We start from the raw sequence: 15415 nt of genomic DNA, 5'->3' as shown, positions 1-15415 counted from the left end.
ACATTTATAAGTTCTTAATTTATTTCAGAAATATTCATCCAACACTGATAAAGCAGCACCCTGTGCGTTTTGCAGTTTTACATTCACACTTTCCTTCTGTGGCTTCATTTGTTTTATAGGTGGTGGTGAACGCCCTCTTGGGAGCAATTCCATCAATCATGAATGTGCTTCTCGTATGTCTTATATTCTGGCTAATCTTCAGCATTATGGGAGTGAATCTCTTTGCTGGCAAGTTCTACCACTGTGTTAACACTTCAACTGGCGAAATGTTTAGCATCTATGAAGTTGACAATCAGACTCAGTGCATGGAGCTCATAGAAAGAAATGAAACAGCCCGATGGAAAAACGTGAAAGTCAACTTTGATAACGTGGGACTTGGTTACCTCTCTTTGCTTCAAGTAGTAAGTAGCCATGCTTCCTAGCATTCTTAAAATTAAATTCTTTTTTAAAGGTTCACCTGTGCTTGCTTTCCTTCAGTAATGCTGTCTTTTACCCAAAAAAATCACTAAACCAAATTTTCTCTGAAGGCAATTTTTCAAAAACATTTCTATATTTCTATATTCCTCTTCCCTCCACAACAGAAGGCCATTTTTGCAGAATTTATTCCAAATATTATCCGTTTTTTCATTCCATCTTTAGGGGAAGGACTGTGGCTCAGTGGTAGAGCTTCTACTTCGTATGCAAAAGGTTGATGGTTCAATCCTTGGCATCTCCAGTTAGGACTGGGAATGTCTCCAGTCTGAAACCCTGGAGAGTAGGCATCAATCAGTATAGACCATGTTGAGCTAGATGGACCTATAAGGCAGCTTTCTCTGTTTTTATATTTTTGGTGGCAGACCCCATTTTCCTACCACAATGCTGGAAAATGGTGGCCAGACTGCCCACGCAGTTGCTGCTGCTGCTGCCACTTTCACCAATTGCAAAACAACAACAAATCCTTAGGAAAAAAGAAAGAAGCTGTGCTACTGCCACTGCCAGAGGTGAGCTCCACCATCAAAAGCTATTGAGGAATTTCTCCTCTTCCTGAAGAAATTTGGTGAAATTGTCCTCCTCCCCCATTTTTCTGCCCAGAAATAGAATGGAGGATTTCAAGAGGTCATTTGTACACAGCTCTGTTTTAAGCTGAAGCAGACAATCTGCCTACAGAGAGTCGGCAGGACTTCCTGGGTTCAAAATACATACATTTGCAACATAGCTAAGTAATCTGTACATTTCATCCATGCAGTATTGAACTCTGATCTGAAATAGACATATACAAATACACAATGCAAAGGATAACCAAATCTTTGATAACACCAAAATTATCATTTGCAAAATGTGTAGACAGAGGCACTCATTAATTGATACGTGTTAATGGTATTATATGATACATATATATATTAATATTATTTTAAAAACAAAAATTGTATGACAGCAGGAGTGGGGAATCAGTGGCTCTTCAGATATTGAAATGGAAAAATGGACTGCCTTCAAGTCGATCCTGACTTATGGCAACCCTATGAATAGGGTTTTCATGGTAAGCGGTATTCAGAGAGGGTTTACCATTGCCTTCCTCTGAGGCTGAGAGGCAGTGACTGGCCCAAGGTCACCCAGTGAGCTTCATGGCTGTGTGGGGATTTGAACCCTGGTCTCCCAGGTTTTTGTCCAGCACCTTAACCACTACACCACACTAGTCTACAGTTCCCATCATCACTGACCATTGGCCATGTTGGCTAGGGTTGATGGGAGCTGGAGTCCAACAACATCTGCAGGGTCACAGGTTCTCCACTTCTGACTTATAGTTAGTTAAGTATTCAAAATCCTCTTTTCATCGAGAAATTCAGAAAGTTATATTTATTGTAGTGCTAGACCACTAATTCTGTCAGTGGTGCAACAGAATGTTTTCCTGTCCTCCACCTGTGTACCTTTTTAATCTGGGAGGTAAGAAATGGGATCCTGTGCAAGTTTGCTAAGAACGGATTGATCATTTGCATGCTTATTGAGTTCAGTGGGATTTCCTCCCCTGCAATCATGCTTAGGATAGGTGAAACTGACCACGGGATGGGGAAGGGAGGAGGAGGAGGGAGGGGTGGAAAGGCAGAGGGGAGGACTGGGATTGGAGCAGGCAGGAGGGGGATGGGAGAAGGACAGATGTGATCATTTGCGTGTTTATTGAGTTCAGTGGGATTTATTCCTGTGCAATCATGCTTAGGATAGGTAAAACTGACCAGGGGGGAGGGACGGCTGGAGTGGGCAGGAAAGGAAGAAGAAGGAAGAAGGAGGGGAAGAGGAAGGGAGAGGAGAGGGGAAGGAGGGGAAATCCAGGTCTGATCATTTGAGTCCAATGGGATTTACTCCTATGTAATCATGGCTAGGATAGGTAAAACAGACCATGGGGAAGGAGCAGGGGGAGGGGAGAGAAGAGGGAAGGAGAAAGAGGGGAGTAGAAGGAGGGGATTGGAAGGGGAGGGGCAAAGGAAGGGGCAGGGGAGGGCAGGTTTGATGATTTGCATGCTTATTGAGTTCAATGGTATTTACTCCCATGCTATCATGCTTAAGATAGGTAAAACTGACCATGGGGAGGAGGAGAGGGAAGGAGAGGCAGGAGATAGGAGGGAGGGGTGGGTTTGATCATTTGCATACTTTTTGAGTTCAATGGGATTTATTTCTGTGCAATCATGTTTGAAAATGAAATGGACTGCCTTCAAGTCGATCCCAACTTATGGTGACCCTATGAATAGGGTTTTCATGGTAAACGGTATTCAGAGGTGGTTTTACCATTGTCTTCCTCTGAGGCTGAGAGGCAGTGACTGGCTCAAGGTCACCCAGTGAGCTTCATGGTTGTGTGGGGATTTGAACCCAGGTCTCCCAGATCGTAGTCCAACACTGACCTGGGGGAGGGGCAGGGAGGGAAGTGGGAGGGGAGGAAATTGGGTGGGTGGGTACTGGACAGAGGGGAAGCCCCTTTCCTTTCCAAAAGGAAAACATTGTGAACAGTATCATTCTTTTTCAGGGTTTCCCCACCTTTTTATTCTACAGCAGGTACATGTAGCATCCCACCCAAATTTAAACCAAAGCTGTCCCTGGCCACATCCACACCAGGCCTTTATTTCACTTTGGAGAGTCATGGCTTCTCTCAAAGAATCCTGGGAAGTGTAGTTAGTGAAGGGTGCTGAGAGTTGCTAGGAGACGCCCTGTTCCCCTCACAGACCTTCAATCAGAGTGGCTGACTGTTATACTACTCTGGCCACTGTCAGGAATAGGAGTCTCCTCTCACCACTCTTCACAAACTACTCTTCCCAGGATTCTTTGAGGGAAGCCAGGACTGTCTCAAGTGAAATAAAGGTCTTGCTTGGCCCACTGATTACGTAGGCCCAGCAGCTGTGAGTCTGGCTTTTAGAACACTGACAGTTGGTTCTTACTGAATATGCCCGACATTATCATTCAGTTCAATGCAATTTTTTTTTAATTAATTAAAAATCAGCCAGGCATTTTTTAAACTTTTAAACTGCAGAAGATGGTCAGAGTATGGGGCAAGGTCAGTAACAGGATTACAGGTACTCTGTGAACATGGCTGATGTTTAATGAATTTCAACAGATTGTGAGAACTCAGAGGAAAAAAAGTCCAAAAGAGGTCTGGTTTTTCTCTCTCTCTTTAGATTTTGAACTCTCGATTCTTTCTGACTATTTTGTTTATCGCCTTGAAAATTAAGAGGGTTGCTAAGCAAGCGTTTCTGAGTTCAGGACTATAAGTTTTGTAAGGTTTTGTTTTGAAATGAGCTTATGGGAAGCATCAGAATGGCATGGGTGGGCATTTTCAATTTAACATTGCGGAATGTGAAAAAACCACGTTGGCTATAGTATATAGCCACTCTCATGGCTGTAAGCATTGAGAATAAGAGGTCTAACTGGTTGTTAGCTGTTATGATTCACCTGAGTTGTATCATCCAGTATGATTGTTTTAACCCAAAGAAGACTACGAATTAAATACTCGTGTGTGTGGTGTGTGTGTGTGTGTGTGTGTGTGTACATGTACACAACGGATGGTGAGGTTCAGATGTGAACTCGGGGAGTTCAAAAGACCCAGGTTCAAACCAGATTGAAGCTCTTCTGGCCTAAACGTCCCCTTCCAAGTGCTTGGGAGAGGAGGTTCCATGCTCCCATCTTCCTCTGCTCGCGCCACCCCAAAGCCATCCCTGCCAGTCCTCAGCACCCAAACACACTTCCTTCCTTCCTTCCTTCCTTCCTTCCTTCCTTCCCCTTGTCTTCTTTGCAGAGCAAGAGCCATGGAAGTAGCAATGACATGAAGAAACAGCACATTTTTCCCTGCATGTATCGCCATCTTCTCCTCCCCTCCCCATATTTGCTCAATGTAATGCTGGCTGCAGTGCACTCAGGGAGTTATAGTCTTATCTGAGGGCAGACCTTGAATGTATTACACCTCACAGACTGCATGGTGCCCAGTGGGGGGTGGAGGTGGGGACTTGGATAAAAACCAAGTCAAACCAAGGAAAGCCTCGGAGGATTTCCCCATCCCCTAATACATATATTGTATGAATGCTTTTGCTCCTCAGTCTTTGAAAACAGTTGTCACTTTGCATGTGAAGAGCAGGGATTTCAACATGTATTCTACCTGCAGGCCACCTTCAAAGGCTGGATGGATATTATGTATGCAGCTGTGGATTCACGAAATGTAAGTATACTACTGTGGCATATCTATACTTCTGCACCCAAATTTCACAGAGCTGTTATTTCAGCTATCATTTCTCAGGGCTGTTCCCCACCATTTTATTTTGAAATTAGCTGTTTCCCATCTAAAGTGGTACAGTCCAGGAAGGGCTTTTATTTCTCCAGTTGATTTCACCCTTAGTTTCCACTGGTTGCCACATCAAGCCTGTTCTCTCTGCCTCTTTTCCTTATTTAGACAACCCACACACCATCTCCAGTGCTATTCTCTACTCTCTATTCAGTCAGCCTCCTACCCCATCCGTAGCTATACATGAGTGAGTCTCAAAGGTTCTCATTAAGAGTTAATAGCTAGATATTTGGGCACACTGTCATTGCTGAACAGTTTTGAGTTAGAATTATCACTGCAATATATCATTCCGAAATAATAGCAATTTTAGATATTTCATATGTAAGTCTATAGGTTTAGATGAGAGGTAACCTCCCTGGTGCGTCCCAGATGTTTTGGACTACAACTTCTGTCATCTCTGGCTATTATCATTGGCTGGCTATCCTATCATTGGCTGAGAGTTGCAGTCTACAACATCTAGATCGGCCTTTCCCAACCAGTGTGCCTCCAGATGTTGTTGGACCACAACTCCCATCAGCCTCAGCCAGCATTGCCAATGGTCAGGACAGATGGGAATTGTGGTTCAACAACATCTGGAGGCACACTGGTTGGGAAAGGCTGATCGAGATGGTATCACGTTGGCTACACCTGATTTAGATTAAAATCATTCCTAAAAAATTAAAAACTTTTGTCAATGGTTGCTTTATTAATTTCAATAAAAAGACCCTATTCAGTTGCTTTGCCAATCTGAGACACTGATATGGATCAAGATATTTAGCAATATATGTTATTCCCCAAAAGGAAAACAAACATAAAATCACTCCTGCCTCATATACACAATCATTTGTGAATTGTTGTGAGGATAAAAAGGAGAGGTGAGCTATGTACACTGCTTTGAGCTCCTTGGGTTAAAGATGGGATATAGAGATGGAAAAAATGAATAAATGATATAAATGTCATAAATAAATACATAAATGTGCTATCTTATACTAGTTGAAAGTGATACAGGAGTAAACAGTTGTGGCACTCTTCCTTCACAAAATTTCAAGAAATATGGAGAGTTACAGTTCAATGATTACAAGAGAGTTAGCCCCATTGAAAACCGTGTGACTTACCCTGACCCCTTACTTTTTTGGGAGCAGGATCCCAGCTGGGTCCCTATGTCTCCAGTGTCCTATGAGCCAATCAGCATGAAAGGGGTGTGTTAACCACTGAGAAAAACCTTTGAACATGCTTCTTTTTCCTTTCCTGCTAATTGGCGCCAATCAGAGTGAAAGGAGGTAAGTCAGCCACTGAGAAGACTCTTCTCAGTAGCTAACACTCTCCTTTCATGCTAATTGGCTGCTAGGGACATCTGTCATTGTGGGAGAAGGCATGGTGGGAAGGACTGAAGAATGTGAAGATGATGATGGAGACCAAGCAAGAGTGTCAGGGGGGATGGCATGACTATCATGAAGGGGCCCTGCACTACTGAATTTGCCACTACACTACTGCTGATCATCTGCTTTCTTGTTATGTTCTTCTCGGTACTGGATTGTCTTGTGCTGCAACTGGTGCTCTTACTTCTAAACACTTGAAATGAATTTCACACACCTAGTTCAGTGCAGCAAAAAAAGGGGGGACTTTCTTTGTGCTCAGAAATGGGCACCAAGATGGTGTGCACATTACTCTTTTTTTCTCTTTCCACCCCGTCCTTGCTGCCCTGGAATACCAGTCTGTGTCCCTGCATTTTCTTCACAAATCAGGCATGGCATCTGAACATTAGGCAGCTGAATGGTGCATTTAACGTGTTTCCTTTTGCTCCAGCCTACCCTCATCCTACAATAACATTTCCATGTATGTCTTACTGTAATTGGCATCTGTTGTCATGCTTATTCCTTGTTCATTTTTCCTCATTCTCTCCTTAGAGTGTCTGCTTTCTTTTCTATTATCCCTTGGAATATATTATTTTGCTTACCTGGATTGCCTTTAACCAATATTTATTTATTACATTTATATTCCTCTGTTCCTCCCAGGAGCACAAGGCAGCATAGATGGTTGTTTCCCTATTTTATCCTCACAATGATCCTATGAGGTAGGGTTAGGCTAAGAGTTGGTGACTGCCCATCGTCACCAACTTCATGGCTAAGGGGGAATTTGAACCTGGGTCTCTCCTGTCCTATACCAGCACTCTTCCCACTACTCCATGTGCTATTAGGAAAAGCCATATAAGTCTAGGTTGAAATCCATGTAGATAATGGAACTCAGCCTGATGAGGAGAGAGGGGGGAAATGTTGAATTGTTACACAGAACAAAAATATAAATGTATGATTCACTGTTGTGTACCAAAATCCTGTGGTTCAAAGTTTTCTACATGTAATTGTGAAGTCAAAATAAATTTGGGGCAAGCACAGCTCTATGGCAATTTTAAGTAATATTACCAGATAGTAGCTGACTATAGTAAAAGTTAAGATCCTCCATGGCGCAGAGTGGTAAGCGGCGGTAACGCAGCCGAAGCTCTGCTCACGGCCGGAGTTCAATTCCAACGGAAGGAGGAAGTCGAATCTCTGGTAAAAGGGGTCGAGGTCCACTCAGCCTTCCATCCATCCGTGGTCGGTAAAATGAGTACCCGGCACACGCTGGGGGGTAAAGAAAGGCCGTGGAAGGAACTGGCAATCCCACCCCATATATACGGTCTGCCTAGTAAACATCGCAAGACGTCACCCTGAGATTGGAAACAACTCACACTACAAGTACAGGGACACCTTTACCTTTATAGTAAATGTTGGCCTTAAAACACACAATTTGTACAAACAAATCAAATCAATTTTATATTATTGATACGTTTCCCCACACCACCAGTATTTTTCCTTAAAATGTCTGCTTGCTTTGTAGGTGGAGGAGCAACCTCATTACGAGTATAACCTGTATATGTATCTTTACTTTGTCATCTTTATCATCTTTGGATCTTTCTTCACTTTGAACTTATTTATTGGTGTCATCATAGACAATTTTAATCAACAAAAAAAGAAGATAAGTATTCTGTCACTGTGTTCCGAACACTCTCTCAAGGGTTTAGTGATAATGATTCAGTATATGTTGTGCTTTGTTAACTGTCAAGCTTTACAAGCGATTTCTTTCTTTCTTTCAAAGAGTTTTCATGAAGTTACTTTTTCTAAGAGTGCAGAATGACTATTTCCAACAGATACTACATTTTTAGCAAACTTCCAAGTAAACGTGCAGTTTGGTTGAACCATAATTGTGAATGCTAATCGCAAATTTTAAAATGCCCTGTATAAAAGTAGTGTGTGGTAAGTAAAAGAAAAATATATGAAGTATTTCCTACACCATTTTGCAAAAACAGCTTTAAATGGGTGGGGGGTGGGGGATTTCAGGAATTATAACCTCTTGTTTACAGCATAAGTATACAGTGCACAGTGATGATAAGGTAAGCCATTATATATGCTCTTTCAGTCTGTTATAGGACCACAACCATGGCCAGATATTAGGATGACATGGTTGGATCACATTTTGCCATTATAATGAGAGATGAGAGTGGGGTGCATGGGGGAGGTTCTATGGTTTATAATTTGAAAAGGGCTCAGTGGACTGATTGAAACTTGGAATTACAGGGGAGGTACGTTTGAGGATGAGCTGTGCTAAATAGGGGGTAGAAAGGATAAGAAATGGCTTATTTTGAATGATTTTCACAGACTAAGCCTAAGGCCTTCAGCTTTGAAGTGTTTAGGTGTGAAAGGAGAAAGGGAGAAGACATCACAGGAGTTGAGTAAAAATAGTTTGAGAGCTATGAGAAGGGGGAGAGAAAATATCTCTGAAGTGCACAGTGGCTGGATTTCTGATAGGCAGCTTTTGAAAGCACAGGAAAGCCTTCAGAAAAAAAGGGAGTGAGATTTAGGGGGAACTCTTTTTCCACTCCAACCTTTAAAGGCTAAGCTCACCAATTGCCTTGCAAATCCACATCCAAACCATGTCCTATGCTTTTACCAACCATACAATGTGCAGAAATCAGCCAGGGTGATTGTAGAGCATGGGAACCAACATGACCCCCTGCAAATGCTACCCCCAAAAACCATTTTTATGGGCAAATAAGCAGCGCCAGTAAATGTAAAATTAAAAAAAAAGAACTGCCTTCAAGTTGATTCTGACTTATGGCAACCCTATGAATAGGGTTTTCACGAGGCTGAGAGGCAGTGACTGGCCTATGGTCACCCAGTGAGATTCATGGCTATGTGGGGATTTGAACCCTGGTTTCCCAGGTCATAGTACAACATCTTAACCACTATACCACACTGACACCTGATTAGAAAATAAGAGTTGGCACCCCTTATTTCTAACCTCATTACACTCAAAAAATTAGGGTGCAATCTTAACCCATCTGGCAGCTGTAAGAGGGCATGATGGAGCTGTACAGCCAGTGACACATCCTGGTGCTCATGTCACCCAGGATGGAAGGTGTGTATGTGTATCTCCTTCACTGCCCCAGAATTCAACACTGTTCCATCAGTGAAAATGGCAGATTCATGCATATAAACAAAGATAAGAGCATACTTACCTGCTTTCTCCAATTAAAAAATAGGGGCAGAACTGCTAATTGTTGTGGGACGTGCTACTATGTGAGCAGATTAGTGCTCCCACACCTGTAATGCGGGGGAACTAGACTAGGGAACATATTCCTACTAGCTATATAGGGTTGCAGCCAGTTAATTCATACGTGTTGTGGTGTAAATTTGTTAAGCGGAGAGTAACAGCGGTCTGAAATGCGAGTGTGCCAGTGTGTGTGTGTGCATTTACCTAAGAAAACAGGCTTTTACCCTGCATTGAGATCACTGAGACTTAAGCCTTAGTAAAATAAGAAAAGCTACTTTATTTATAGAAATACATAGTAGATAGAAAGGCATACCTAGTTCTAACTAACTAAGTTGGAGGTGCAACACCCAGGCGTGGGAGTTGACCTCATGGCTAGGAGAGAGAGAGCAGAGACAAAGGTGTCTCCTCTCTCTTGAAGAGAAGAGAAGAAAGGGTGGAAGGAGGAGGGGCAGATAAGCTTCCCTTAAGACGTATCAGTCTAACAGCCAGAAGGAAATCAGTCAGAGTATCACAGATAAAGGTAATCAAGCCTATCCATCTGGAGGACCCTAACTCTATCTCCCTTCTGGAACATAAACAAAAGAACAAAACAGGAGTTGCTCTTGCCCCACTTCCAACAATACGCAGAATAGACCTCATAAAATCAGTGGACTGCAGTTAATCAGTTCTATTTATTTTAATGGGTCTCCTTGAGTGTGACTTAGATTCAACCCATAAACTTTTGAAAGCAAAGGCTCTGTTTTCTACTTTGTTAATATCCAGCCTCATGTTCTCCTATGCTATAGCCCAAGCAAAAAGCCTGATGACCATATTTATTTAAAAAGAGGTATCTGATTGTAACCAGTTTTGTTTCATCCCTTTACTTTGGAGGTCAAGATATCTTTATGACAGAAGAGCAGAAGAAATATTACAATGCAATGAAAAAACTGGGATCCAAGAAACCACAGAAACCAATACCAAGGCCAGCAGTAAGCCTCATTAATTTTTCAACCATTGTTTACTTACTGTTATTTTAAAAAATTTACACTGTAGAGTTAGTTGGAAGGCAGCTGGAACACTGATTTACACTCAGTTGAAATTCTGTCCAAGGCAACTGTTAAGATTAAGAACATAGTTCTTATGCACTGCCCTGAGTGGTCCTTGGTGGGGAAGAAATTTGTTTATATTTAAATAAGAACACAAGAAGATCCCTCCTAAATCAGACCAAAGGCGCATCTTGTCCAACATTCTATTCTGACAATAGTTAACCATAACTAACAGCTATGGAAAGCCGGCAAGTGGTACATCAACAGCACTCCCCCACCTCCATGATCCCCAGCAACTGGTATTCATGGGCATACTGCCTCTGATACTGGAGAAAGTAAAGTCATTGGGAGGGTTGATACTGGCATGGGAAATACTAGTCTTTTCCTCCCATTAGGTCTTCTTACATTCCCATAGTGGGGTGAATAGACTCGGCAGCTCCCACTCTACTGAGGAATGGCCCTTAGTGCATCTAGCTTTGATTATCTTAAACAGCTTGCTGTGGAATGAATTTACAAATGTTCTGTACAAGGTATCTATTAGTAAACTATGTAAATCATGAAATATATGAATGAGCTATTATTTTCTTCATCTACAGAACAAATATCAAGGCATGGTCTTTGATTTTGTAACAAAACAAGCCTTTGACATCAGCATCATGATTCTTATCTGCCTTAACATGGTCACCATGATGGTGGAAACAGATGACCAAAGCAAAGAAATGGAAACTATTTTAACTAGAATTAACCTGATCTTCATAGTCCTTTTCACTGGAGAATGTGTCTTGAAACTGATTTCACTCCGCTATTATTATTTCACCATTGGCTGGAACATTTTTGATTTTGTGGTTGTCATTTTATCCATTGTAGGTAAGGAAAAACTCCATTTCAATAAAACATTGAGATAGTGATTATGAAAGTAGTGGAAAGTTAATGGTAAACGTTTAAAAATAACTTTCAAGTAAGGCCTTAATTAATCTCTAATTGTAACTTTCTGTGGACTGTAAAAATCGTCTTTCATTTTAAAGGGTTAAATCCTGGTGGACTGCCATTTTTAACATTTTATCAAGATAAGATGTTATATGCATTTTGAACTAACCTATTTTTAAATTTTGTTTTTAGGTATGTTCCTAGCAGAGATTATTGAAAAATACTTTGTGTCACCTACTTTGTTCCGAGTTATCCGACTTGCCAGGATAGGTCGAATCCTGCGCCTAATCAAGGGTGCAAAAGGGATCCGCACTCTGCTTTTTGCCTTGATGATGTCTCTCCCTGCCTTGTTTAACATTGGCCTCCTCCTTTTCCTCGTCATGTTCATCTATGCTATATTTGGAATGTCCAACTTTGCCTATGTGAAGAGAGAAGTGGGAATTGATGACATGTTCAACTTTGAAACTTTTGGCAACAGCATGATTTGCCTCTTCCAAATCACCACCTCTGCTGGCTGGGATGGTTTGCTGGCACCCATTCTCAACAGTGGGCCACCAGACTGTGACCCTGAGATAGACCATCCAGGAAGCTCAGTCAAAGGAGACTGTGGCAATCCTTCTGTTGGGATTTTCTTCTTTGTCAGCTACATTATCATATCATTTTTAGTTGTAGTAAACATGTACATTGCTGTGATTTTGGAGAACTTCAGCGTTGCCACGGAAGAAAGTGCTGAGCCTTTGAGTGAGGATGACTTTGAGATGTTCTATGAAGTTTGGGAAAAGTTTGATCCAGATGCAACTCAATTCATAGAGTTTAGTAAACTCTCCAATTTTGCTGCTTCACTGGATCCTCCTCTTCTAATACCAAAACCAAACAAAGTTCAGCTTATTGCAATGGATCTGCCTATGGTAAGTGGCGACAGAATTCACTGCCTTGATATCTTGTTTGCTTTCACAAAACGTGTTTTGGGGGAAAGCGACGAAATGGACGCCCTTCGTGTTCAAATGGAAGATCGGTTTATGGCTGCCAATCCTTCCAAAGCTTCTTATGAACCAATTACAACCACATTAAAACGAAAGCAAGAGGAAGTATCTGCTGTCATTATTCAGCGAGCCTTCAGGTGCTACCTCTTAAAGCAGAAAGTCAAAAAAGTTGCTTACTTATTTAATAAAGATCGAAACAAAGATAGAGATGACACTCTTATCAAAGAAGATATGATCATTGATAAGCTGAATGAAAATTCTACTCCTGAAAAAAATGATATGACCCCCTCCACCACCTCTCCACCTTCCTATGATAGTGTTACAAAGCCCGATAAAGACAAATATGAAAAAGACAAATCAGAAAAAGAAGATAAAGGTAAAGACATCAGGGACAGTAAAAAATAAACAAAGCAAACGATTCCCTTTGTGACAAATTGTTTACAGCTTGAGAAAGTAAAGTATTGTTTGAAAAGGACTCCAATAGGAGATTTATGCCAAACTGACTGTTTTTGCACACACACAAACACACACACACACTATATATATATATATATATATATATATATATACATATATCTATAAATATATATACAAATGTTAGATATATACTTAAGGTCAGTGCCTATTAACAAGACAGTGACCCCCTCGTCATTCCCAATGCTGCTCTGTAAAACAGGGTGGCAATTTTGACAGGAGATTACTGTTTTTATTACCAGCTGACACTGCTGAAGAGGAAAGAAAAATGGCTACGCAGACTGTAGGGATGAGTACAAGAGGTGCAAACCTAGAATTTATGTGTGTTTAACATAAAACACTCAAGTACAGTAATTGTATCCACTGTTTGCATTCCAGCTGCCACATTTTTGCCATATTTTTACAAAAATCAGTGTTGGTGAGGTTGTCATTTTTTTAATTCACAGGTTGTTTACTATTATATGTGACTATTTTTGTAAATGGGCTTTATGTTTAGGGGTGGGTGGGTACAGGGTAAGAGAGAATATGAGGACCAGCTGTTCTGTCTGATGCGCTTGTCATTCACAGACAGTTGAAGTGATTTGCATGAAGGCATGCTGCATTTATAGACCATGCATGGAAACAAATAAGACTTCTTTGCACAAGAGTTTTAAATACTTCCATGTTTCAGGATGGCTCCAGATTCTGAGGTGCTTAATAACAGTATACATCTTTGTCTCGTCCTGACAATTCTTAAATGTGCCTGCAAGTCTCATAAAATCAACAGTTATTCAACAGAGGTATTTTTGTCCCCTCTAGTATGTACCATTGAGCTGTAAACTTGACATCCATGTAACTAAATTAAAAGTTTGATGGGAAGACCGGGTGGGGGTTTTCTCTAGGTGTTCTACAGGAAACAAAACGTGTTCATCTGGAACATTGGACTGGCCAACAGAGGGGGGAGAAAAACCTGAGATTTGTAAGTTTGTTTTTGCTTTCTCCTGCAGTATTGTTTAGCCATCTTCTGCTCTCAGCAAGGTTGACACTGTATGTGTCAATGAGATAACGCTGTCTATGTAAATAGTTATTTTAACCCTGTGGTACATGTTTGAGCAAAGGAATAATGACCTGTGCACAATATTTATTGCATCAAATATGTACCACAATAACTGTAGTTCGCAAGCCTTGAACAGGAAAATATGACGTATTCTGTACCATTATAAGTAGTTTGGAGGCTATTACCAATGCATGTTGTTAATCTTGCCTTCGCTGCTGTATTTTTCTTGAATTTGTTCAGAAATCTAATATGGGAAGCCATATGTCAGTGGTAAAAGTGAAACAAATTGTTAACCAGATATCATTCCTCATTTCATCAAGCAATAGTTTGCAGTTATCGGGGAAAAAAGCTTCTTGTTCTGCCCTTACTTATTTTATTCTTCTCTTGAATTTTAAGTGAGTATTGTACAGTGTGTCGCCAGCTGTACACATCCTGTTGCAAATAGCTTAAATCTGTTCTAAATACATGGTTAGAATTTTCTAAGAAAAGATATAAATAGTGTACAAATCGCATTCGATTTTATTTTTCAGCATTTTGTACATAAAGGACAAAACAAAACTGATCTTCAGGTCAATGTCACAGGCAGTTTATGTCCATAGCACTTTTTAATGAAAGAACTTCACAAAGTAGAAAAACAATGAAAGGAGTGACAATGGGAGTAATGTTGGGTTTCTGGTTTGCTTTTTTTTTTAATTAGTACTGTATTTTTGCACACATCTTAATGTGAATTTTCAGACTGAGTCCAAAATGCACTTGCTTCCAAATAGCTATAACTCGTAATTGAAATGTGGTGGGAAAGGTTTGTTTGAATTCCTAGCACTGCCTGCATCAGCAGTTAGTCTTATTATTCATAAAATCCTTGATCTTTTCCAGTGTTTGTTTACATAGACTATTCTTATTCCTGTTGATTCATGCTGCACTAGAAGTCTTTTAAATATTAAATGCGGTTCTACAATTATAATTCCCTCCCCCCCATCCATAAGAACCAAGTAGCGAATTTGTATATCTGATCACATCAGGACTTTTTTTTTTTTGTATTCCATTCACAAAAATTAAATGTTAGTTCCTCCTTTTACTGAAACTGTTGACTTTGTGTGTTGGTGAACTGCATGCAGGAAAATGCTATTACCATAAAGAACGGTAAGCCACATTACAGTTGAGCCAAAAGAATAAAGACTTCATTTTTTTTTATTGTACTTGATGGTTCTGTTTGTTTTTTACTGTAAAAACCTTTCATATGGACTCCTACTGGGAGGAAGGGTGGGATATTTATTATTATTATCATTATTATTATCTGGATGGAATTCTGACCTTAAAATTATGCTCACAAACATAATAAAAAAATGAGATTTTTGATGTTTCAATCTTAGACACAATTACTAGAACACATGTCACATTCAGCATGGGAATGCCACTGAAAATGGACTTCTCGTGCTGAATGATCCCCATGTGAACCGGTATAGATTACTGCATTGACCTGAATAAAAACCACCTCTGAATATAGGCCACATTCATGTTCCATACAGGACAGTTTAGGGGGGAAAGTGTGCCCTACATTTGGGTCAATACAGTGCTACACGGACTGCTGCTATCACTTTACAACCCTCCC

General features: G+C 40.6%; 1 protein-coding gene across 7 annotated transcripts in view; it reads left to right on the top strand.

The window, feature by feature from the left end:
* The window catches only part of LOC133376451 (sodium channel protein type 2 subunit alpha), a 96422-nt gene extending 83193 nt beyond the window's left edge, over positions 1-13229 (top strand). For 6 of the 7 annotated variants that reach the window (XM_061608593.1, XM_061608588.1, XM_061608589.1 and 3 more), the window contains 6 exons: positions 120-401; positions 4619-4672; positions 7649-7786; positions 10225-10329; positions 10983-11253; positions 11506-13229. In XM_061608593.1, the coding sequence (XP_061464577.1) occupies positions 120-401; positions 4619-4672; positions 7649-7786; positions 10225-10329; positions 10983-11253; positions 11506-12701 (2046 nt within the window). In that variant the 3' untranslated portion in view covers positions 12702-13229. Of the gene's footprint in view, positions 1-119; positions 402-4553; positions 4673-7648; positions 7787-10224; positions 10330-10982; positions 11254-11505 lie in introns of those variants that run through there. The other variant, XR_009760480.1, reaches the window with a different exon arrangement.
* Positions 13230-15415: the final 2186 nt, after the last annotated feature.

Source organism: Rhineura floridana, chromosome 2 (assembly GCF_030035675.1).
Source record: "Rhineura floridana isolate rRhiFlo1 chromosome 2, rRhiFlo1.hap2, whole genome shotgun sequence".
NCBI classification, from domain to species: domain Eukaryota; kingdom Metazoa; phylum Chordata; class Lepidosauria; order Squamata; family Rhineuridae; genus Rhineura; species Rhineura floridana.
This window is presented reverse-complemented; position numbering and strand designations above follow the sequence as displayed.